The following is a 25,390-nucleotide window of genomic DNA, read 5'->3' as shown; positions in this document are numbered from 1 at the left end:
GAAAAACCTCGGACACTGCGGTTCATTCTTTAAAACAAGAAACACGTGTGACTAAAGGAAACATGACCTCAGAAATATGCAAAAAAATGTTTTCTGCAGTTTAACACAGAACTGCACAGATTTTTTTTTCTTTTTATGAAGATACCGACTGACCTGCTCCGAAATCAAAGAAAACTCAAGAGATAAACAGGTTTCCTGTGCACTGTGTTTCTGTTCATGTGAACAGTGACTGCTTGTAGCCACTCCTGAGTGATTTCTAATCCAGAAGGGTGTGTCCTTGTAGTGCAGCCAAGTATTTAAAGGAGTGAAATGTTGGTTTGCTGCTTGCTTTCTGCCTCCAGACTCCATTGTTGCGTTTTTGCTCCGAATGAACTGGGTGAGTTTCTCCGTCTTTGTTCAGCCTCACTGCTAAACTTTTCACACATGTAGTCTTTGCTCAGATGAATCATCTAGATTTGGCTCAGACTCACTAATAGTCACTCATGTGCTGAAAAGTGAATTTCATGGACAACATGACTTTATTATTGCCTTTTGTATGAGATACTGCTATAACTACACATTGTTTTGCTTGTACGCTGGTGTTTGCGCTTTTACGTCGCTGTTTTTGTTCCGATTTGATGTGAATTCTGAAATGAATTCCGTTCCTTTATTCCCGTTTGTGCAAAGCAGCAACAGAGGATATTTAAAGTGAACTTTGCTTCACAGAGAAAGATTTCGCAGGCCCTGTCTAAATGCTCTTCATTCAGCTGGGGTCGCGATGTGGTTGGCATAAACGCTCCTCAAGGCAAACGGGTCACGAGTGCAAATGATCTGACTTTTGTTAACAGCAGTGCAGCAGCACAGCTGCTGATGGTGGTGAGAGGACAAAAAAAAATGATTTTTCTTAATTTCAGGATGAGTCCAAGACGACTTTATTCACTTCATTCATTTAGAGTTTACATTTCCTTGAAAGAAAAGGAAAAAAACGTAATGTGATCTAACCCTTCACTTAAAAAGTCAATTTACTAAAAGATATGCAACTGGATATCAATGAACCAAACACAGATACTTCTATAAACAATTTAGTCCTACTAACATCAGGAAGCTGCTGTTATGTGTTTCATCGTGAGGGTGATGGGTTCAGATGGGTTCATGAGCGTCTTGCTGCTTGATCATAAAATCAAAAAGTTATATTGAGGATTTACAACCTAACTCCTGCTTTAAGTTTCTGCACCACTTCCTGTCTGACCTGTGTGTTGTGTTGGTCTCAAGCAAACATCCGATTCCTTCACAGAAACATTATTTTGGAAAAAAAAGAAAAGAAAAAAAAAAGGCAAATAGAAAAACATCCTTTTGACTTTTATGCCCTGTTTTGTCTGTCAAATAAAATCTCCATTGGTTTAAGCTTGTGATGTGACCAAATGTGAATGCTTAAAAAAAAAGAGTGGGTGAATGATTTTGCAAGGCAACTCTGCATACATTTATCTACACAGTGGCGTCTGCATAGGCTGGTTTCAGACAGATGGTCTGGATCTTAGCTATTCAGACACGTGGAATTTGTTGAAGTTTTAAATTTTCTCCAATTGAAGCGTTGCTGACGCGGACTGAACAATTTAATCCTCTTCTCCCGCTGAAACTGCCGGCAGAATACAAACCTAAAACAGAGCAAAAGCTCATTGTCTTCTGTTCACTGACTGGAAATTCAGCTTGAGAAATTGATTTCAATGGGAGAAATCCCAGATGGAGGACTCACAGGAGATGTGAATCCAGCTAAACAGGAAGGTGTAAAGGTTTGAATTCCTTTTTATTCTAACATCGATTCAAGGATCCTTCAGAAACGATGTCAACACAAAACGTGGCGGTCATGTAGGTCAGTGGAGAATGCGTTTTTCCTGGACCTTCTCTGCAGCTGGGCCATTTATTTAGAACTTTTCATCAATCTGTCTTTTTAAAAAGTTCAATGAATGCAGCTTGATTAGACCGAGAGCAGGTGACTCATTCACTGCAGAAAGGTACGTTTGTATTTTATTTATTTATTGCTATTATTTCGCTTAAAAACGGTGCCACTGTCCTTGTGCTGCAAGGTCCGCTCTCTGGCTGCCTTTGACTAGATTTCGGAGCAAATCATCACCTCTTACACCCAAAATTCAGCCAGTTGCTCCTGTAAGCCGACAAACCAAGAGAGGAGAGAGCAGGTCGGGGTCATTCTGAGCCACATGCGCTGCTGCAGTCGAGCTGCCCTTCATATGATCCTGATTACGGCTTTTTCCTTTCGCTTACGGTCCAGGTTGTGTTTGCTATCCAACACTAGCTGCGCTTATTAAAATCTAATGCCACCTTATGATTATGATTTGGCCACACAGACCCACAACCTCCACTCCGACAGATGCATAAATGGTTCTTGTGACAATTCCTGCAACAAAAAAAAAAAAGAATCTGTTTTCCATAAAGGAAGAAGGAGCAAGTGAGAATATGCTCAGGCAGCTCATACGCACAAGCTTTAATCGATTTAAGCTTCGTGTGGTTCAGTGAAAGCAGGGGAAAAAAAGTTGGGAAGAGTAACTTTTCTTGATTACGTATCTGTTGAATAATTTCTGGATGCTGCAAATATCTGTAACAGTAGGGTGTAGGAATAGACGCTCGGGGGGCTTTTGGATCACCTTGAAAGGGAATTTATTGAGGGAACAAGTGTTTGGAGATTATTTTGTTTTTCTGGCACCAGATGATAGTTGTCTCTTGCGTCACTCTGAGCAGCGAAAGCCTGCCACAGACCGATGTATCACGCTCCGTTGATACATCTGTCTGTCTCAGTTGATCATCTCCACGCGAGGCGTTTGAACCTAATAGATAGGCTGCGTGCTGCAGATAAGGCAGAGGATGCTGTTATTTGTCTCCTCTTTCCCTACAAGTTAAGTGAATTTAAAATCCACTCGGCGACACAAACAACTGACTGCATCCGGTGCAGTCTTCATTCATGCCTCAATCGTCAATAGGCACAAAAAGGTAAGGATGGACAGTCAGAGAGGAGTATCACGCTAGTGCCAGGTTGAACACCATTTTTTCTTCACAGCCGTCTTTGATGCATGGATTCGACAAGGTTTAAGTAAGATTTTGGTCCATAATACCAAATGGAATCATCTATTGCACCCTATCCCGAATGTCTGCCATCGGATCCACTGTGGAGGACATTGGTGTTGAGTGATATCGTTTCCATGTCCAATAACCAATCTAAGATCATTTAAACTGGAAGCAGCCATCAGAGGATGGGTCATTATTTACCAAATGACACTTTGTAACAACATTCTTATCGACTCTCACATGTTCATGACAGTGACATGCCCGTCTTATGCACACCCCATCAAATAAAGGGTTACCAAAAAATGCACCCTGTTGGCACAGTTCCAACTGTCTGAAAGTAAAAAGTGAGCAGAAGCTCTTGTCGCTGCATAACATCCCAAACCAGAGGGATTAATGGCATTGTCTGTAAGTCCAAAGACAGTTGTGCAGAGGAGATCAGTAGATTTATTTAGACCAGCCCTGTCTGGTACCAGCAGCCACGCCCAGTTCAAAGCATCTTCAGCCCTCTTACTTCCTGACGCTCTGATGCTCAGTGAGAACGTCAGGAAGTTGTCTTCATCACGTCTGGATGCACTGAGTTGCAGCTGTGTGGTTCGCTGTTTACGTTAATGACTAGTTGAATAGACGCACCTCATAAAGGGGCAACTGAAACATAAATATGGGATGAATACTGACGAGCTGTGTTGGCGAACAGACGAAATCAAGAGGGAATGAATATTCTGAAAGGAACGGTAGCATAAAGTTCAACAAAGTGTTTTATTTAAAAATGTCCATGCTTCAGAAACTAAGTTAAAATGATCCCCTGAGTGAAATGATTCAACACTCGTATTTCAGTGTGTATTAATGTGAAGTTGTTTTGGGATTTTACAGCCACTGGATTCCTGTAACATGTTATCTTAGAGTGAAACATATTCGGTGTTGCAGCTCTTAAGTGGTGCAGTAGTTTTAGCAGCATGACGAGCCACAGGATAGTTTCGACGTGTAATTTGCATTTAGAGCAGAATGATATTGAAGTTTTTCATTTCACGTTCAGTAAAAATGCGCCTCTTGTCAGTAAAGATGCACAACATCATTGTCATAAGGGCCGTGTGTGTTCCAGCAAAATGGTGTTTAACTAGAAAAGCCACACTCATTCACTGTTAAAAATGCCACTGGATTTCAGGCTTATTTCATGCTGGTATGAACATATTCATAAAAACATATTGAGCTCGAGGCTTAATCTGACCAAATCTGGAAATGTGATCTCGGTTTGTGAAGTTAGAGGCATGAAACTGTGCAGCCTGTGTGAGGATTTGAGTTTTCCTCTGTGTTTATTTTAGGTTTCTGTGTCTTTTGAGTCTCCGTGTTGTCCTGTCTGCCCCTGGATCGTTACCAGCTGTGTGTCGTTCCCTGATTACCCTCTGCGAATTTAATCTTGTGTTCCCTGATCCTCGTCGGGTCCTCGTCTAATCTGTCTCGTCGTCTTGTCCACCACCTAGTCTGTCTATTGTCATGCCAGTTGCTGCCAGTGTGAGAACAGTTGCTGCCTGCGCTGCCTGGATGGTTTGCCTCATTCATCATTAAAATCATCGTTCTTTCACACCAACCTGGGCCTCAGCGTCATCCTCACCACCTCTCAAGCGCACTTCATGACAGCCTGCTTAAATAATGAAGAAGCGATGAACCAATTTGCTTCGCACACGTCAGTGAAGAGTATCTCATAAAACTATCAGTCTGTTGTTGTCCACCTGACATCGTATTCCCATCAAAATAATTCAGTGTAACGGTTCCAACCACTTCAATGACCACAGATGCATAAAAACCACTGTGAAGGCATTAAGGACTGATTCTATAAAGGTTTCTGAAAGAACAGGTCGATCTCAGGAGTTCAGTGAATTCAGTGACGGGATGCTGCCTGAGCAATATGTCCAGTCAAGAAATGTACTGAATATTTCACAGTCAACTGTGAATGGCATTCGAACAAACTGGGACTGATGGGTGATGACAGCGACTCAGCCACAGAGTGGGACGGCAAAAATCAGAGTAGGGTAAAGGGGCGCCAACTTTCTGCCATTTCTAGGCTTCTTGCGACATTCGAATCACCTCTAGAAGAGCACGGAGGCGATGCGAATGTCGCTATTTCCAGGTGGTGCAACGTTTCGGATGCAGTAAAGGTCATTGCCACTGCACCGTAGAACAGTGGTGACAGGTTCTGTGAAGTGAATTTTGCCATCTCTGTCAAAGGGAAAAAATCCGGATGTGGTACTTCTCAGAATACAGCCACCTTAGGCAAGACGCTTCACCTGCTTTGCCTGCTGGTGGTCAGACGGTGGCGCCGGTGCATGACAGCTTCACCATAGCAGCTGTGGCTACTATCCAGTAGCTTGCCATCATCAGCATGTGAATATGTGTGTGAATGACTGAATGTGGTGCCAAGCGCTTTGGAGTCCTCTGAACTTGATAAATGGCATGTACAGGCACATGCCATTTAGCGTTCACTACCACAGACCCAAACAGAACTCAACGTGAGCCCAAAGCACAAACAGAATCTTGTTTAACCCCTTACTGAATATACCATGATGTAGATTTTTTTTAAATTTATTTGGCATGGCGAGCAGCTGCTCAGTGATACAGATACAGGCTCATGGGAGCCATAGAAACGGCGCCCTATTTAGTCGGCCTGCCACACAGCAGAAGAGTCTGACGCGACTCTCATCTCCAGTCTCACACCGAATCGGGGAAATGGTTCAGCATTCACTCTTTCTCTGTTTTTGTTTTTAGATATAAGGTGCCCAGTGAGCAGACTAATCGTGGCCTGTGGATACAGCTTCATTCCACGCTGAATTTCTCATCAAACTCACACGCCTGGCTCCGAGGCGAGTGCTGCGCACAGGATCCACCCCGCCGACTTAATTTAACTCTAAAGGCCAGGCGATGTTTAGTCAAACAGTTTTCAGCATGGACAGCTCTCCACACGGCAAACACAGCCACCTGATAAGTAGAAATGTTCTGACAAGTGCTGCACAGATGGAAGAAAGAAATCATAGGAATAAGTTGGCTGTTATCTTTAAAAGCTGTGCTTCAGACCAGAAAAAAAAAAACAGAGCTTTCATTTTATACTTAACCGTTCGGTATGCTTCCAGAGTCCAATGGGAAGAGATAATCATTCAATAGGGGATTAATCTTTGCCCGACTGACCATCTTCTCTTTAAAAGCAGCCTCTCTTGTCGAACAAAACATCAGAAAGGTCGTCGAATCCGCCTTCAGGACCAGCATACGACTAAGATAAGTCCTTCATCAGTCCGAGAAAAGAGGCAATTAATGATTCTGATAAAAGAAAAAGGGAGATTCCACACGGCAATAATGTGTCCTCCAGAAATCTCCACATCAGTGGAATCAGGCAGAGAAGCGATCAGAGAAATACTAATCACACTTGAAGATGAAAGATTTAGAGCCAGAAAAATGAGTCGGATCACGGGATCAAAGAGCCGACAGACAACAGGTACCGACGATCAAACAATGTCTGGACCCAGAACCGGTACACAGCAGCTTTAAGAAATCCCACATGGAAATAATCAAAATATGTTTCATCAGGATTATAAAGCTAAAAAAAATATCTGGCAAATCGTAGAGCAAAAATAGAGTAAATACCACCAAGAACATTAGTAATGCAAGTCAAACTTAGCTGATGGGAACATCCTGGAGTAGATCCAAGATGACTTTCTGTCAAAATTCCTTGAGTTTTTTATGAATACATGAATAAAATTTATGTAATAAACGACTAAAACATATTTTGTCACATTATTCTATTCAGAAATGTTAAAATATGTCAACAGTTAAGTGCATATTTACACACACACACATATACATATATATATATATATATATAAATATTTAATTATCTCTGTGTGTAATTAACTATGTATTTCTGTGTTGTGTACCCTGAAACAACTAAACTAATTCCACATCTGCATTAAAAATATCCCGACATCTGATTGGTTAAGAACAATTATGCTGATTAAATTGACTAAGTGTTAAATGTATTTAGTTTTCAAACTGTGGCAGTTTTTTTTTATCCCCATAAGAAAAAAAAAAAACAATCTAGAGAAGAATAAAGAGACAAAAATGACAACAGAGACTCCAGCACCAAAGAATAAAGAAATGTAAGCCCAGTTTTTGTTCAGCCACTAGATAACAGTGCTGTGCATCTTATTTAAATCCATTTTCCTTTCTGGATCAATTCACACTCCACACATGCGCTCACCTTACCGAGGCAGAGTATCGGTGCCCCGCTTTCTCCAATGTTCTCTGAAAATTGCATAGAACCTTTTGCAGATCAATAAATAATCACTGCACTCTTCCATTCAACTAATCCCACGGCTTTTAGGATGTATAAGTCAGGCCACTGAGACCGACTTTGAAGGAGGGATGATTTTTTGATCAGTGAACCCAGGCGAGCTTCTATAGCCATCTTTTTCTGTCACAGTTTTATCTGTTTTAAAGGGCTGGTATTATGTCTTTTCCAGGCACATGGTTTCATTTTATAGCACAATTAAGCATCTGTGTAGCCTTCAGTTGTGAAACAAATGCTGTATTAAACGTTACCTAAAGGAAATTTGAAGTCCTAATTCGACGCCCTGAAATTGGGCATCTGTCTCTTTAAGAAGCTCCTGCTCTTTCAGACACCCTGCCTTTAACACTGACATGTAATGCTGCTTAAAACTGTTCTTAGGAACATTGGTCTAACAAAAAGTTCAGCAGATGCACACTTCGACCAGCTATTTGCTGATTCCTGCTGCCGCTAGTCTGGAGGAGCTGAGTGGAGGAGGCACATGGGGAGGCCTGCTCTGTGAAGCGGAAACTGGCCTGGAGACCACAGCTCCAAGGAGAGGCTTGGGGCAAATGGGCGGAGCTTTGGTGGAGTAAGCGTTTAGTCAGGCCTGAATGGAGATTCAAGGATTCTTCAAACATTTGTCAAAATTTAAGCATAATTTTGTTCAGGGAATAACATTAAGGCACCCCTGAAACTTTGATTATTGCACTTACTGTAGTTGTTTTTTTTATACGTCATTGCAGCAATTTCCTGACTTATTTCAATATGTTCTCATGTCTTGGCTAAATTAGCCTCTACTTAAAAAAATAGATATGCACCTTATTTTGTATTTCTAGTCTTGTCCCAGTCCTACAGTTTTTTTCACATGTAAACAGCGTCTCAGTTATGAAACAGTTTTTACATCTTAAAGACAGAGGCCACTCCGCAGTTTACAACCTGAAACCAGCCGCTCCGGTGCCGCTGCACCGGAGCGGCAGAACAAGCAGGGAAGCAGAACAAGCAGGGATAAGGTGGATAGTTTGAGATGAGCCAACTGCAGTAAAACAGGGGGAGGGGGGTGGAAATCATGTAGAGCTTTTTACACACCTTCACCAGGGGTGTCGACATATCTGCAGGGTATTGTGAGTAAACCATGCAGTGCACTAAATCAAATCCAATAGAGCTATTGTTCACAGCGGCTAATACCAGCTTTGAGATGTTGGGGGACAAAATTCTCCTTTTAAACATTTTGCTGCTTCTTCTCTGACTTGTTTGTGTTCAAAACAACCACGAGCTTTAACTGGCGACCAGATGAGCAAATTGGAGTCTATTTTACATTTTTGGCGTATAGGATTACTTTTAATTTATGACTCCTAAAGGAAACAACTTAATCAACAGTGTCAGTTCTGTTCACTCTCCTCTGCTCCATAAACCGTCTGACGTTGTGGGGTTGGAAGATTGGCCTCTTTGTCAGGTTCGTTCTCGGCTCGTCTGTCAGCAGAACGCCACAATCCTGAGCTGGGAGGGGGACTTTCTCCTCCCAGTCGCACGCCCGCTGATTCTCCCGCCTGCCACAGATTTACTGGTATGTGAATAAGCCGTGAACTCACTGTCACTTCCGTGGCTTCGCCTCAACCTGGTTGGTTGTCACATTCCTGGAGAGGAATGTTTCCCTCGTGTGCGGGAAAACACTTTCGGTCGGTTCAAGACACGGGAAGACAAAATGCCTCGGTGCTCACGTAAAGACAGTTTGTGTTCAACTTGCCCTCTGTAGGGGTCAGTCCCCAGAAAGACGCTGAATCGGGGGGAAGGAACAAAAAAGGGTCCTGTTTGACAAAAAGCAACATAATTCACATGTAAGAAATGCTTCACGCTTCCTGTGACACAATGTCTGCCATGAATCTGTTGCACCTGCCACAACCACACCGTCACTGGAAATCCAAACAGCTGCTTGTGTTACTAGTTGTACATGATTTCCACTTGTCTTTCTCCTTTCTGGGACACAGAAGGTGTTGCGTAATGAATGAAAAATATCTGTGACATGCTGAGTGACAACGCCGTGCGGTTCGCACAGTTCCCCTCTCTTCCAACATGCCCGACTTAGACTTAGACTTAGACTTAGACTTGACTTTATTGATCCCTTGACGTTGAATAAGGTGAATAAGGCCTGCAGATTAAAATTACCTTCACATGAGAACCTTGAAGCAGACAAGTGAAATATTTATGTTAAAATCTTTGGTGCCACTTTCCAACAGGGCTAAATAAATGTTTTATGAATCATTAATAACAGCTTATTATGCAGTAAGTAAGGATGAAAAGGAGAATACGTGCTAAAAAAATTCTGCTTACAAATGCTTATTGTACTTAGAAAGTATTCTGAAATGTGAGGTGAAGTATTGCTTACTATTTGCCAAGAAACTGGTAGATTTTTGTTGCCCTCTTCGCCCTTAATAAATGGGTAATAAACTGTTGTTTCTTATTCATGAAATGTTTAGAGATTACATAATAGTGGTCTATGCACTATTCATTAATAGTGCATACCTTTGAGGCTATAAGGGTAGCCTTATTGGTACCAATTGTTTTCATTGGTCTGTAGTAATGCTTCTAATCTGAAATGTCATGTTTTCATCAGCTGTAGGCGGAAAATTGTCATCTTTAAATGTATTGAATCTGACTTTATTTTTGTTCTTCGTTACAAGGCTGCAGAAGTTTATTTTCTTTCTGTAAAGTGTTTGGCCGTAATGAAGCGAGTCAAGGGAACCCTGTGGATCTAAACCTGTTTTTGTTTTTCTCATTTGCATTTTTTTTCCCCTTCAAAGATTGAAACGCAGACACGAAAACAGACCAGTGTCATTTTAAACGCTGCACTCCTTGTTTGAGAAAATTAGGCGCGCGATCTGACCCACGACGTTTTGAGTGTTGAACCCAGTGATCAACATGGCGACCTGTGCGCAGGTCGTGGCGCCTTCCTCTCAAGAATGACCCCAAAGTTTGATGAAACCGTTTTGACGTTACTCGGCAGCGAGATGAGCTTTGTGGCATTCAGTCCGACTCCCTGCTGCAAACCCGGCTCGACTCGAAACGACAAACAATGCAGCCGGAAATAAATCTCTACAGTTTGTAAATATGTCATCTATGAATGTTTTATGCGAAACTGTCGCACACTCTTTCACCTCCAGCTACGTTTGGATGCCACAGATGCTTTCGCAGCTCGACGCGTTGAACGAGTTTGTGATTCGAACGCTTCAACTTCATGCGCCGCTATGAACTTATCGTTTACCCTCTAAAGACGGGACAAAAGAAGATATTAAAGAACAAATGACTGAATAAAAAATATGAAGTGACATAAATATGAACTCATCTGAAAACAGGACATTTCTCTTGTGATATCCAAGCGGAATAAGTTCAGTTTTCTTAATAATTAGAGGCGTTTTTATCGGCACCAAACCAAACACTTAAAATGTTCTGCTCCCTCTCAGCTCCTTGACAGTTTAAATAGTTAAAGATTTTTATCCCATCAACTGTGCAGTGATTACATTTGTATTCTGTGGAATAGGGTTTTATTTAGTGCAATTTAACACTGCACTGGTTTGCAATCTCATAAAACTGATTAGAGCTCAGACAGGACAGGCACTGATCAGAACCGAGGATCCAGAGATGCGGCAGGAGTTGACGTCCCACAAAATGGGTTTCAATTCTCCACTTTCGGACTTCGGCCTTTTTAGACACGCCGGCGTGCGGCAAGGTAAACGGAAACGAAACGAAAACAAACTGCGTGACAGCAGCTCGGGAAAGAGGTTGAAGTGGACCACGTCTTTCATCCACACAGAGGATGAAAACGAGCTCTGGACAGGAAGTCGATAGATGAATCTGAGGCTTTCTGTGAAAAAGCTATTAGAGAGACGGTCAGGGCTTGTTTTCAGAGCCCACGACGTCTCCTTCCCCACTTTCAAGAAACTGATGCTTCACATGGATGAAAAAAACCAAATGTATGGCCAAGACACACAAAGCACAACCAGGCAGAATTTAAATAAGAAGTGGCTTTTCTGTTTATTCATATTTCACTTTTAGTTCATGTGTAGCTACAAAACAGTGTCTGCAAGTTTGCTTTGCCATGACCTTTTCAGGTGACAAAAAAAACAAAACAAAAAACCCACATTTGTGTCTAATCAGAATTTCTTTCGTTCAGAGGAGACATTTTGTGTGGGAGTCTTTGGTAATAAAGCTGTCAGTCCACATCAGAGGATAATGTGTCGATTCAAAGGATTAAAAATGAAGCGAAACTCAGCTGCAGCTCCGAAGGAAAGCCAATTTCCTCTCTGCAGAAATTAATTGGGCTGTAAATTGGAATAGTTTGCTGCTGTAGTTTAATTAGACGTGATGTTTTGTTTTCGAGCGTCAGCTGTGGCTGCAACCACCAGGAGAATTATGCTCAGCAGTATCCATTCAGAAAAATCTAACTGTTCTGAGTTTTTCTTCTTCTCCTTCTTCTTCTTCTTCTCAGGATGCCACCGGTGATTCACTCAGTCAGAGACAGCTCTGCCGTCGGCCGGTTCCCGAGCGTCACTTTGCCGTTTGTGGAAGACGTGGAGGTGGAGAAGGAGGAACCGGCAGAGAATGGCGTTAAGAAGGAGAGTGCCTGTCGACGGTGGCTGCGTAAGGCGTGTCCGTGCTGTTATAAACGGCCAGGCGATGACGACGACGCCGCAGAGACCGTGGTCACCGGGGTGGATGATCCAGATAAAGAGGAGGAGGGAAATGGAGAGAAGCCAACCACCGAGGAAGGCAATCTAAATGGTAATACGAGAAAACACGTCTCAAGTTAAAATGAAAGAAAAAAATATATACATGTATATAGAGAGAGTCACAAGTTTAACTTTCAAAGGTTTTTTTGTGCGTTCTTTTCACAGAACTTCTTCTGAACGTCCGACTGATAGATCTGATGAAAAGCAAAACGGGAGCAAATCTGGTGGAGCATCACACCAACCTCTACCAGAGCGACAAGTTCGTCATCCGCCGAGGCCAGACCTTCCAGATGTGGATAACCTTGTCGCGACCTTTTGACCCCCACACAGACAAGCTTCATCTGGAGCTGAAAACAGGCGAGTGAAATAAATCCTAACCCGAAATTTAAAAACCACGTCATTGGGAATTTTGCATTGCCTTGTCTACAGTATTTATGTCACTCGGGGTTTTTTTCTAAATGATTTTTTTGGCACTTTTGGCCCTCATTGAACGGTAAAGTGACAAGAAAGAGGGCAGGGAGGAGGGGAAAGACGTGCAGCAAATGGCCTGAGATCGGGAATCAAACCAACGACAACCATGTCTGACTCTCTGCAGAGAGTTGGATTCCACCAACTGAGTCACCTGAACTTTTGTTTTGTTGTTTACGACATTGTAGCAACAAACATGAGGCAGACTGAATTTTATGTGCTAATGTTCAACCCTTCTTTACTCTGACACTCCTAAGTTAAATCTAACGCAACCAATTGCTGCAGCTATTTTATGAAAAATGCATAATTTGAAAAACGAAAGAAAAAAGAAAATATGGTTCTGGATTTTCCATCAATACAAATCTGAGAAGTGTGTCATTCATATCCTGAGACAGAACTTTCTGAAGCTTTTTGACAAAATAGTTTGGTGCTACTGGAAGTTTTTATTATTATTATTATGTAGATTTCTACTCTGTTCTCTGGTTTGGTAACTTCTGTGAAGGATTTGATTGGACAAGGAAGGATGTCTAAAAGGAGTTGCTTAAAAAAAACATGCACCGCACACTTTCCACATATCAATTTTTGAGAAAAACATCTAAAACCACACATCCTAATATCCTCCACCTCTGCATGTCAATTGCATGAAATACATTTAAGGAGAAACAACTCAAGGTTCATAAATACTCTCCATATGTGATCATACCAGCAAAACGATTTCACAGAAGGAAAACTGTCTAAAAATGACATCCCAGATAGAAACAATCCCCTCCACCCCCAGCCACTCGCTAATTATCCCCGTTCTCCACCCTCAAAAGCCATATGTGAAACTTGGCTAGAGCTGCACAGCGACTGCTGAGGTTTCTGCTGACAGCAGGGAGGGAAGGGCAGATTAGAAAGAAGCTCAAGTATCATTTACCAAAAAAAAAAAAAAAAGTCAGGCCTTTAAATAAATGGAAGAATCTCGTGACTCTTTAATAATCTGGGTGGCGTGTTTTCACCATTCGAATAGAGGGGATTCTTTCAAAAGTGTCCTCCAGGTTGGATGCACATTCTCAACGTGGCGACTGCTGGGACCAGCCGAGCTACATCCGGTTTAATCAGACGACAGAGTACAGCATGGATCAAAAGCAATTTATATATTAGCCAAATTAAATGTTGAGAAAAGGTGATTGTGTGAGGAATGCTAATTCACCAACATGAATCGGAAAGATGTCATTGTCATCCCAATAAGAAAAGATGAAACATGTTTGCCTGATTACTCTCTCAGCGGCAGGAAGTGAATTAATTTGCAGTGGAAGCGTAAATGAACTTGATCGCTTTGTGTTTTATCCGAGGCATAGAGACACATGAAACGTTAACGGGAAAAAAAACAATACGGTTTTAAACTGAGCAACTCATTACTTTCATGGACACAAAGTTTAATTATTTATTTAATGTTAATTCCTCTGTCTTAGAGTCAGAGCAGGAAGTGGCGCGGACGCAGTTTTCCTCCCCACAATGATTCTTGTGGCTCAGAGAGAAATCTGATGTTTTCCTAACCCTGTCAAATTTAAGAGGATCTTAAGTGAGGGTGTCACAATTGCTTTTGTTTTTGCTGTTCATAATCAACAAGACGAGATGCTTTCTGCTAATAGAGCCCAACACTTTGCAAAAGTATTGAAACGACTTGTTTTCTTCTTGTTACTTTTTCTCACATCAGAATGTCAGCCGTTGGACAGAACAACAAAAGAAATGCAAAACAAAGGGAAATGATCCATGGTTTTCCACATTTTTCACAGTTACAACTTTAAAAAGAGTTACAGTGCTTTTGTATTCCAACCTCAGGAGTCATAATTTTGTAGAAATAATTATTGATTTATTATAACATCTTTACATGGTTATAACATCTTTATAGACAAACGGGTTGTTGTTTTGTTTTGTTTTTTATCTTAAATGCAACATTATATATTTTGTACAGTATTGGCTTGTTTACAAATCAGTCATGTTGTTTTTGGCCTTTTTTGAGCCTCTGCACATTCCTGTTAACGATTAGTCTATTACTAAATCAGTTGACGATCATGTCAATAATCGATCCGTGACGGTTAATCGTCCCAAACCACATAAAGTTTTAATCGGCTTGTTTGTGGTTGTGACGTTGCCAACAAACATGGCCGCAAAACACCACCATGTGATACCAAGTGTCATGATGCAGCTTACAAGGCCGCATCATGACTTGCAAGGCTTTTCCCAGAATTAAACGCTTGTCACCGTGATTCCTGCAGCACATCGAACGTGTTCAGCACAGAGGGAGGAGGACCTACACTCTGCCACATACAGTAGATTTACATAACAGGGGGAAGGATCTATCCAAAGATTGCGACATTCTCTGTTTTGTTTAGTTTTTCATAAAAAAATAAAAATAAAAAAAAGAAGAGATGTTTTGAAATGATTCAGTTAAATTTTTATTTTGCCCTTTTATACATAAAGTATGACAATGTCACTCAGCAAGTTTCCTCAGTCCCTGTCAGGCAGAAAGAAAAAAAGAAAAAAAAGAACCTTGTTTAGATTTGCAAACATCATTTTGACAAACTAATGTAAAGACTAATAATTAAATAACGCGGCCATAAATGTTTCTGTTTGCCACTTTTGCTTTGTGTACTAAAAGAAAAATGAAAAGTCTTTGTCGGCGAGTCTCGTTCAGCACTGCGTTCCTCATTCCTCAACTGTTTCCACCGTTGAAATCTTTATTTATAGAAAATAACATTTTTGTTTGTGGATTTACACTATAGGAAAAATGTCAATGAATCCAAGGATAAACAAACCTCTGGTAAAAACTACTGATAAAACTATTTTTTGTGCATTACTTTGAAAAACGAATTCCCTTTTTTCCTCCTCCAAAGCGCTTCACACAATTAGTCGCTCTGTACACAGTCAGATTTAATTTAGTGAAGTTCTTTCTTCCTGCATGTTGTCGATCTAGTCTTCTGCCTCTCACTTCTGTTTCCCATCTGGAGCTTTCCTCTCTCTCATCTTCCCCTCCTTCAGATTACATCTATTTTGCTCCAATCCAGTTTCGCCGTTTCTGCTTCTTTACCTTTATAATGTGTTTTAAAAATTAAGCTCCTATGTATTCGGGAATCTGGGTTTAACCAGTTGACTCATGTGAGTGTGTGTATGTCATTGTTTGCTTTGAAAAGGCAAAAATAAAACATTATCCTAATTTCCGCGTCTGGAGCCGACATGCCTGTTCTGCTGATGGCTGCGGGTCGAGTTTTAACACACAAGTGATGCTGGGTTTGTTCTCAATCCGGGATGACGTTCGGTAATTGTGGAAACCTTTTTTCTTGGTGTGTGAGCAAAACCGTGAGACAAAGAAGACACGAGTAAATACAAAGAGATGTTTTTACATGATGGATTACCAAGTAGAAGGAGTTAAATGAGCTAAATAGAGCTGTCCAAACCCAACAGAGTGTCATAAGGTCTTTCCTGTCAGTAGACTGACAGGAAAGAGGGCAAGGAGAGGGAGGAAGACATGCGGCAAAGGTCGCTGGGCCTGTGATTCGAACCCGCAGCAACTGCATCAAGGACTGAGGCCTCCGAATGTGGGGCGTGCTAACCCCTGCGCCACCACAGTGAAATTTATATCTCTTTCTGCATTTAAAGGAAAAGTGAAAATCATTATGATGGAGCAATATGGAGTCAACTAAGCCGATGTCATGTCGTGTATTTGAAATGATAATTTTCTGAATCAAACAGTTAATATTCTCTTTTTGCTAATAAGGGTCAGCAGCTGCTCTAGGTTTATACTTTCTTGCACCTTTTCACTCATGATTTCTTGTAGTTGTTGCATGAACTATTCATATTTATGAATAGTAAAATGAATTGAGTGTAATGTCGTCCTAATTTGGCTGAGTGCAGGACTTTGTACAAAATCAAACACGTTAAGTGGTTAAAGAAAAAAAAAACAACTATTTATTCAACCAGAGTTTTGTTTAACCAGCACTCTGTTTCCTGCCTGCTGTACCCGATGCGGACCGATCTCACTGCAAGCACTTTCAGCTCCAAAAAACAAGCCGCCCTGCAGGAAGGCAGATCACAGGCAGAGTCGAAAACAAGCAGTTATTTGTAAAAACCCAGGTGAAAGCCACAGATGGTTGAATGTTCTGCCCGGTTCTGTGCTGCTTTCAGAGGCCTGAACCTCCTCCTCCACTGACAGCTCAGAGTGGCTCTAAATTTCACTTAATATCTGACGTGGTTTAAAGAGAGAGCGAGAGAGATGCAATTGCACTCTTACAGAGTCTTAAAGAAATTGCCAGGGACAAAATGGGCCTGGGGAAGAAGCACGCAATCTTTTCGATGGGAAGGAAGTCATGAGACGGGAAGTGAAGATGTGAGGCATTGCTGTATGCAAAGCTGGCATTTGGGCTTTAGAGATGTGTGTGTGTGTGTGTGTGTGTGTGTGTGTGTGTGTGTGTGTGTGTGTGTGTGTGTGTGTGTGTGTGTGTGTGTGTGTGTGTGGGTGGGTGGGTGGGCGTGTGCGCGCACGCACGTGCCCGTGTGTGTGAAGAAAGCTTACTGAATGTTTATTTACAGTTTTGCTCGATAGATGGGATAAGTTATCGTCTGTAGCCTTCAGCTGCTATCGGCAGAGCACTGCTGAATGTCAGGAGGGACGGTCTGATTCCACATCCCATCAACACGTTGAGATTTTAACATGCAGCTCCCGGTTCACAGAGAAGCACTGTGGTATTTCAACCTTGTTGATTTTTTTTTTAATTTGAACAATTAAAACATGTATAAATATATATAAACACATTGGAGAAAAAACATTGGTAACTTTTCCAGAAACATATTATGTAAGACAAAACTTCTCTGGTTCTGTCCCAAGTCTTCCTGAAAGCTTTTAATCAAACTACAAATTTAACACATACATAATAACTCATACATGCACATGTACACATACATGTGGCTATATAAACGTACATCAATGTGCCAACAAATCTGCTGTATCATCTACAGATCAGAGTTTAAAGTTTCAGTAACTTTTATAAACTTATTCTTTTACATTTTTGTTGAAACTGTCACTATGTCGTGAAAAGTATAATGTGAGACAGATAAGCTGTGAACAACATGAACACCTTTGCCTTCTCTCACTGCCAGCTAGAAACAACCAATCAGGGCAGAAAGGCGGGTCTTACCGCTGCCAATCATTCCCATGTGTACCCATACTCACTCTGCCTCCCTCTCATTCATTTTTACACACATTTGTGTACTTGTCACATTTTCTCTTTAAATGGGCAACATTTTTTGTTCTTTTTAATCATTTTATCATCTAAACCATTCCACAAAATCACTCCACAAACTGATGTGCACAGACTTTAAATATATCACCTTAAAATAATTTTGAATTTTCTTTACATTGTTTCTGGCTTTAAACAACACTTTGTGCATTTTTTACTTTCTTGACAATTAGATTTTTTTTTTGCAAATGAAATTGGATCAACCCAAGATAATATAAAATCAATAACAAAGGCAACACATTTGTCAATCACGTATCATAATGCATTATTATTGTGAAACAGAAGAAAATAACTTTCTCTCTACATTTTTTTTCTTACTAAAAACTTTTCTTTTTCCATTAAAATACAGATAGGAAAATCTTTTGTGTGGTTCAGATGTCATGCAAAAGTTTCAGGAGATGTGCAAAAAATTTTTTCCTGGGGCACTGAATGCATTCGGGTTTCAGAGCCCTGTTCAGATGCTGCAGGAAAACTCTGACCTTTACCCCCTGCGCGTATTCAGACCACACTGACTCAGCTGCTGCATCGACCGGCTCGCTTCTCTACAGTATCCGGTGTCCGTTTTAAAGATTTTCCCACCAGAAAGCCCATCTCTGGTGCAGAGACTAGCGGCGCACAGCCAGCTGCCGCTTCCATGCAAGTTGGCGGCTCGATGTGTTTTCAGACGCAGTGCTCCCTTTGTTTTTTTATTCATGTTTACTATCCGATCGGTCGTCACGACCGGAGCCGAGGAGACGTAGCGTTTCCTGACTGGACCGGCAAACTGGTTTTGTTTTGGTATTTGAGAGAACAGCAAATTAAGACAAGGCCACGACGCTCTGGGGAGGAAACAGGACGGAAATCACAGAAAGCTGCAGCTTTATCGCACCCTGCAGCTGCAACCTGTGAGGGGATTTGTTAGAGAAAAGGAAGAAACGCTACGTTTCTATCATCTGTCAATGCAGCATTACAGAATTTAATGTCAGAGAAGGAGAAGAGGAATGAGCTTTAACAGGTCAATCATCTCCAATATGACACTAATATGGAGAAAACTGATGTTTTCTGTGCAGACCCTTTAGCAGAGCAGTTCTGAGGAAACCTGTCTCATCAGGTGTGTGTGTGTGTGTGTGTGTGTGTGTGTGTGTGTGTGTGTGTGTGTGTGTGTGTGTGCGTGTATCTAGTCCAGATTGTGCATTCAGTTTCCTGCCCGTTTGGTTTCTATTTATTCAAATCCAGCAGGTATTCAGATGTGGCTTCAGTCGGGGGTGCAATAGCAAAAGTTGCCTTCCTGAGCCAAACAAAAGCTCAAACTCTGTTCCAACATGTCACTCGGCCCCTCACACCGCTCACATACGTGCGTTGTGTTTTCTGCTCAGGCCCCCACCCTGCTGTGTCGAACAAAACCCATATCATCGTCCCTCTGGTGGAGGACCTGGAGGACGGTCGCTGGGAGGCCGCGGTCGTTGAGCGGGACGACAAGAGGTTGAAGCTGTCTGTGAATTCGCCTCCCACGGCCATCATAGGCAGGTACCAGCTCACCGTGGAAACAAGCTGCGCCAACGGCAAGGCCACCTCCAGACACGACCCCGCCAACGACATCTACATGCTGTTCAACCCCTGGTGTGAAGGTAATCTAAGACGGTGGATGAAACGACCCCAAACCTCCAGGTTCAGTCCACGCACCACTGATTTCTGTAGGCTCTTTGAAATAAACTGACTATGTCAGCATGGTGGCATCATTCTTGCTTTAGTTCAGTATAAACACATTAATGTGTCGTTGAAAAAGCAGCTGTTCTTTTATGTATCCAAAATATCACTTTTCAGCATTATGCCAAAGACTATAGTAGAGAAAAAAAGATTGAGCCTGTGGATTAACATGAACACAATACGAAACACGGTGGCGGCAGCATCATGCAGCTGGGATGCTTTCCTTACAACGAAAATAGTCAACGTCAACGTAGATAAAATAATAAAAATTGAGTTAAATACATGCTGACATTTGCGAGAACATTTCAGATCACCTTCCAGCAGGACGGAAAACCTTTAACATTTAGGCAGAGGTAAAATCAAATGGATGAGATCAATACACATCTGTGTGTTTTGAGTGGCCCAGTCAAAGTCTAGGCCTTAATCCGCTCCAGAACCATGAATCCTCTTCCTTCCACTGCACAAGTTCAGACTACTTTCTGTTGGTCCACCACATAAAATCCCAATAAATAGAAAACATACGCAAAAATAACCTCTGCTTGGTGCCTTGCATCTTACAAGCTTTTCATGTCATCTCAGTCACAGCACTACATCTATGTAGGAGGCGATATTCTTTTTGTTTTTTTATGCATGTATGATTAGGATATCTGCTCGGCAATAATTCAAACAAAAGCTCCCAGTCGAACTGGAGCGTAAAATTGCGGCATGAAAAACCTGACGCTTTTAATCCACCCGGACGCAAGGCAACATGGTTGCCGTGTTTACTGGCCAAAGAAAAACTCAAATGGCTTCCGGTCATTTTTATTTGCTGTCTTTATTTTTGTTTGCTTTTTGGACGACGGTCCTCCCTCGCTCTCCCAGATGACTCCGTTTTCCTGGACTCTGAGAAGGAGAGGCAGGAGTTCGTCCTCAATGATGTCGGCCGGATCTACTACGGCACGCAGCTTCAGATCGGCGAGAGGACGTGGGACTACGGCCAGGTGAGGAAGAGGACGCAGCATCCGCTGTTTAACGGAGTCCATCAAAACTAACCTCTAATCTGTGCTTCTTCTGGCAGTTTAACGATGGGATCCTCGCCGCCTGCCTCTTCATGTTGGATCGAAGTCAAACCCAAAACTCAGGTTGGGGCGACCCGATTAATGTGGCGCGGATCATCTCAGCCATGGTGAGGAAGGAGCTGATCACCTGGACCCTCTTTTATCTTCCAACCAATCCAACAATCATTACTATTTTATGCAAAAAATTTAAAAAAAGTCTGCCGCTTTAAAGTGAAAGAGGCTTTCTGAATATGTATTTAAGCTTTGGTTCATTGTGTCAAGGCCCAAATTGAAGAATTGGGGGAAGAATCACAAAATCTTCTCTTTGCTGCACAGAAAGGAGGCCGTTCAACATCAGAACGTCTTCGACATGAATCTAAAGGATTGTAGAAACAGTGTATATGTGAGGGGTGCTTTTTTTTAGGCCAGTTTTTGTTCTTTGCAGGACAGAGATTTAACATGCAGTTGAAAATAACGGTGAGATTTTCTCGCCTGGGTTTGTAGAAGCGTTTCTGAGCCTAAGGAGTGATTTCCACTTCAGAATCCTGACTCCTTTCAGAGCGAGGTTGCCCGAGGGCTTGAAGATCCAAGAACAGTTTCTTCTTTCCTTGCCGCCTCGTCTCCCACGTAGAGGCGTGTCTCCTGATGATCTGAATACTTTAATGTTAAATGCGCTGCTTTACACTTCTCTGCAATTTAACTTTTGATTAGAGTGATAAATGTCTCTCTTCAGCCCCTCCACAGGGGATCGATATGCTCAGTTTCTCTTAATTTTCTTAATCTGCTCTGCTTCAGATTTACGTATCAGGGTTTAAAATAGCGTTGTTGTTCCAGTTTTACGCCCAGTCCACATTTCAACTTCTTTAAAACACATTTCCATGTGAAAACTCTTCATTTTTATGACATAAATATCAATTTCCAGAATGTTTCCAAGCTCAGCCTGTTAGTGTGCAACATCATGTTCATGTAAAAAGTGGATATAAGTGCCAAACATAAGTGCCGTTTCCAGCAGAGAGTATTGATCAGGCAGGCGACGGTAATCATGTAATTTTGAAGCTTTTACCCTTCATGTGCGTTATAGCTGTTTTAATAATGAATCACAACATTGTCTGTTTCTGAATCTTATATCTTTGATTTCTTGAGAGTAAACATTGTTGCTTACTCTTACTCATGCTAATAATTGAAATATTTTCTTTTTATTCACTTACTCTGACAGCAAAACATGACATTAGTTACAGTAATTGTGTCGCTGCGCTGCCTTGTTTAATCAACAACACTAAAATGGTACGCAGTTGAATTTTCTCCAGTTTGTTCTTCTTTGACGTTTCTGGAAAAAGTCACCATCGTCTCCGTACTTCCGCTTTCTGCCAGCTCTGCGTTTGCGCTGGTCGGCAGAAATAAATTGCAGACAACATGTGAGCCGTTATTTTAGTTGCTTTATAGCCGTCTGAACAAATCATTAGAAGTGAACGAATGAATTTAGTTGCAGCTTTATCCATCTGCCTTTTTGTTGAGGCTGAAAAATCTTGTGAAAACAACAAAAAAATCTTTTGGTGTTGAGCACCTGAAACTGGGATCTCAGTTTATATCACGCTTAAAGCAAACTACGTGTCACAGTCATGTTTACGGGCATCATCAATAATGGATCCCCACAAAGACTTTCTGTCTATGTAAAAGTGAAACAGCAGTCAGCCAGCTCTCATCTTTATTCTTTTTCCATCAAGAAATATCAAAGGTTTATCTGTGAAAAAAAAACATTGTGTATGTCTTTCCTTCACTCCCAAAATGGAGCGCTTTCAAAGACATCAATAGGGAGCTGCACTCACTTCAGGTTTCTCCTGTAGAGATAAATGGCACTCTTTAGATAAAGTTCTCAAAAAGCGAGTTGGTTTGAGCGCATCAGAATAAATTGTGATTATGTCTTGGTTTCTAGGTAAACGCTCCCGACGACTTCGGTGTTTTGGAAGGAAACTGGTCAGGAGACTATTCCCGGGGAACGTCCCCCACCGTGTGGAGCGGAAGTGTGGAAATCCTGAAGAAATACTATGAAAGCAGGGGAACGCCCGTTAAGTTTGGCCAGTGCTGGGTCTTTGCTGGCGTCTTCACTACAGGTCAGCTGATGCGTCTGTGGTTTGATGACCCAACAAGGCCGTCTTGAATCCACGCTCACCATCGGTGTGCTGCTTCAGTGTTACGTTGTCTAGGCATTCCTGCTCGAACGGTGACCAACTTTAGCTCGGCGCACGATACCGACGTCTCATTGACGACTGACATCTACCTGGACGAGGAAATGGAGCCGATAGAACACCTTAATGCAGACTCTATCTGGTGCGTCACCAGAGGTCATGACATACGTGGGTTCGACAAAACAACAACAAAAACCTCTAAGTTTGGACCATTTCCCCTTTCTTTATTTCTTCTTCGATAGGAACTTCCACGTGTGGACCGATTGCTGGATGTCTCGTCCAGACTTGCCTCCTGGCTACGGAGGCTGGCAAACCGTCGACGCCACGCCGCAGGAAACCAGTCAGGGCATATTTCGCTGCGGCCCGGCGTCCCTCAGCGCCATCCGCAACGGCGAGGTCTACCTCAAACACGACTGCGCCTTCGTGTTCGCTGAGGTTTGTCGGAGGGATTTTGCCTCGCAATGTTTTAGGAGTGACTGAAAGATGTTGACCAAAAGCTGACCTGGTCCTGCGCCTCTTCCAGGTGAATAGTGATAAAATATACTGGCAGAAGAACAAAGACGGCACCTTCAGTCAAATCTACAGCGAGAAGAACACCGTGGGTCTCTCCATCAGCACCAAGGCTGTGGGCTCAGACGAACGCCAGGACATCACACACCTTTACAAACACCCAGAAGGCAAAACAAAAAAAACTATGACACAACCTCATGAAAGAACTCAAGCAGCTTCCAAAGCCGTCAGGGCATATGATCAATTTATTTTGAATTTGCTCAAAATGTTTGAGTGTTTTACTCTTTTTAACAGGCTCAGAGGAGGAACGTATTGCCGTGGAAACCGCCTGCAGCTACGGCTCCAAAGCAGCCGCCTACTCGTCTCCGACAGCGGAAGACGTCTCTTTAGAAGTGATCATGGAGGGCGTCGGTCCCAGGATGGGGGAGGATGCAGAGCTGACCATCAGGCTGAGGAACGTCAGCTCGGAGCCGCGCACCGTCACGTTGCACAGCCAGTTAGCCGTCATGTACTACACCGGGGTCCACAAGGACACTGTGAAAAGCGACAAAGTAGACGAGCAGATTCTGCCCAACGAGGGTAAGGATGGCCTTACAAAAGTATTCTTTGAGCTTTTCCATATTTTTGCTCATTGCAACAACAAACCAAAAAATCATTAGTTAGTGTAGGTTTACAATGAGACATGATGGCCTACAAAAAAAAGTTTAAGATGTTTGAATATCTCTGCAAGGCAGCAATCAATTTAAACTACTGTCTGTTGTCTCGCTAGCTCGACTGATGGAATAAATTTTTGAAACTTCCTCGTCCAACAACAGCTAATTGTTGGACAAGACACGCTGCCAACCTAAACAAGCTTTTTGCTTTTGCTTTACAGTGAACGATTTGACTTGGGAGTTGAAGTACGACACATACAAGAACCAGCTGATCGATCAGGCTGCCCTGATGCTCACACTTACCGGCAGGGTTATGGAAACACAGCAAGTCCTGGCGAAGCAGTTCAGCTTCCGACTCAGGACCCCAGACCTCGTTATAAAGGTAAACAACAAAAAACACAGAAAATCTTAACAAAGCAGTAGGAGATTGAGTCCCAGCTCTGATTTTGTCGTGTTTCCTGTTTCACCATCACGCAGCCGGTTGGGAAGGCTGTGGTGGGGCAGAAGATGAAAGTGGAGGTTTCTTTCACAAACCCTCTACCCCTGGTGCTGAAAGCAGTGGTATTTCACCTGGAAGGAATAGGCCTCCTACCTGGGAAAAAGATTCACCATGGGTGAGTCAGGAGAAACATAAACTTAATATCAGTCCTGAGGTTTTTTATTTTACTTTTTATCTTCTTTTCTTTTTAATGACCTGGTGTCTCTTCCCCCTTTTGTGACTGCTACTGTCATTTCCTGTTCTCCCTGCAGAGATATCGGCGGACATGCCTCCGTCTCCTTCGTGGAGCACTTCGTCCCCACCCTTCCCGGACCGAGGAAATTACTGGCCTCTCTGGACTGCAGGCAGCTCACCCAGGTCCACGGCGTGAGCGACATCGCCGTCGAAGACAAAAGCAGCGTGGCTCCGTAAGGGACCTGTCGAGTTCGGACAGTCAATCTCCCGCCGTCCTGCGGGCTGATTTTTATCGCGAACCTGCAAACTCCTTTCTCCCGTTTTATTTATGTACGAAGCCAGTATTCAGATCTTGCGATGTGTTCCGCCGCAGGCCTGATTAAATTTGCACAAAAATTGCAAACCGATGGCTAATTCAAGGGTTTCTGGCGGAAATCTGATACGTGTCGACAAAGAGCGGGCGCTTTTAATATCAGACGAAGCCCACTGTGGGCCTCCTACGTTCTTACATCGCTCCGCATAAGGAGTGATGCAGCCGTGTGCAGAACCATAATAAATCAAGTGACCAGCGGCGGCTGGACCGGTTAAGTAACTTTAATGAAGGAAATGTGCTTTAGTTAAAACAAGGTTTGTATTTATGTCTTGTTTTGCGACTCATTCATGCAATCTATTTATTTAGTTCATTTACCAGTCATTAAAAACAACATCTTCAGTACTTCCTGTTTTAAACTTGTTTGTATTAATTAAAGAGCGATAGTTTACAGACTTGCTTTTGGAGCTATAGGTTTCTGTGTCTTCGAAGGCA

The 25,390-nt window shown here is 42.3% G+C and overlaps 1 protein-coding gene across 2 annotated transcripts; it reads left to right on the top strand.

The window, feature by feature from the left end:
* Positions 1-332: 332 nt before the first annotated feature.
* LOC129379509 (protein-glutamine gamma-glutamyltransferase K-like) lies at positions 333-25,390 on the top strand. Of its 2 annotated transcripts, XM_055060327.1 has the most exons (14): positions 333-376; positions 11,853-12,145; positions 12,259-12,450; positions 19,196-19,447; positions 20,388-20,506; positions 20,584-20,691; positions 22,497-22,674; positions 22,753-22,891; positions 22,992-23,184; positions 23,273-23,426; positions 23,554-23,838; positions 24,134-24,294; positions 24,390-24,526; positions 24,663-24,917. In XM_055060327.1, the coding sequence occupies exons 2-14, from the start codon at positions 11,854-11,856 to the stop codon at positions 24,820-24,822; spliced, it is 2,370 nt and encodes a 789-aa protein (XP_054916302.1). In that variant the 5' UTR covers positions 333-376; position 11,853; the 3' UTR covers positions 24,823-24,917. The 2 variants fall into 2 exon arrangements, with proteins under 2 accessions (XP_054916302.1, XP_054916296.1); XM_055060321.1 differs by having other exon boundaries at positions 23,273-23,838; positions 24,663-25,390.

Source organism: Poeciliopsis prolifica, unplaced genomic scaffold (genome assembly GCF_027474105.1).
Source record: "Poeciliopsis prolifica strain line A6 unplaced genomic scaffold, Auburn_PproV2 SCAFFOLD002, whole genome shotgun sequence".
Classification (NCBI taxonomy): Eukaryota; Metazoa; Chordata; class Actinopteri; order Cyprinodontiformes; family Poeciliidae; genus Poeciliopsis; species Poeciliopsis prolifica.
The sequence above is the reverse complement of the archived record's forward strand: the minus strand, read 5'-3'. Positions and strand labels throughout refer to the sequence as shown.

Coding starts and splice junctions, on each gene's coding strand:
- LOC129379509 (XM_055060321.1), top strand. CDS start 11,854: ATGCCACCGGTGATTCACTCAGTCAGAGACAGCTCTGCCGTCGGCCGG. Junction 23,839..24,133: donor GCAGATTCTGCCCAACGAGG/GTAAGGATGGCC, acceptor TTTGCTTTACAG/TGAACGATTTGACTTGGGAG. Junction 24,527..24,662: donor GGGAAAAAGATTCACCATGG/GTGAGTCAGGAG, acceptor TTCTCCCTGCAG/AGATATCGGCGGACATGCCT.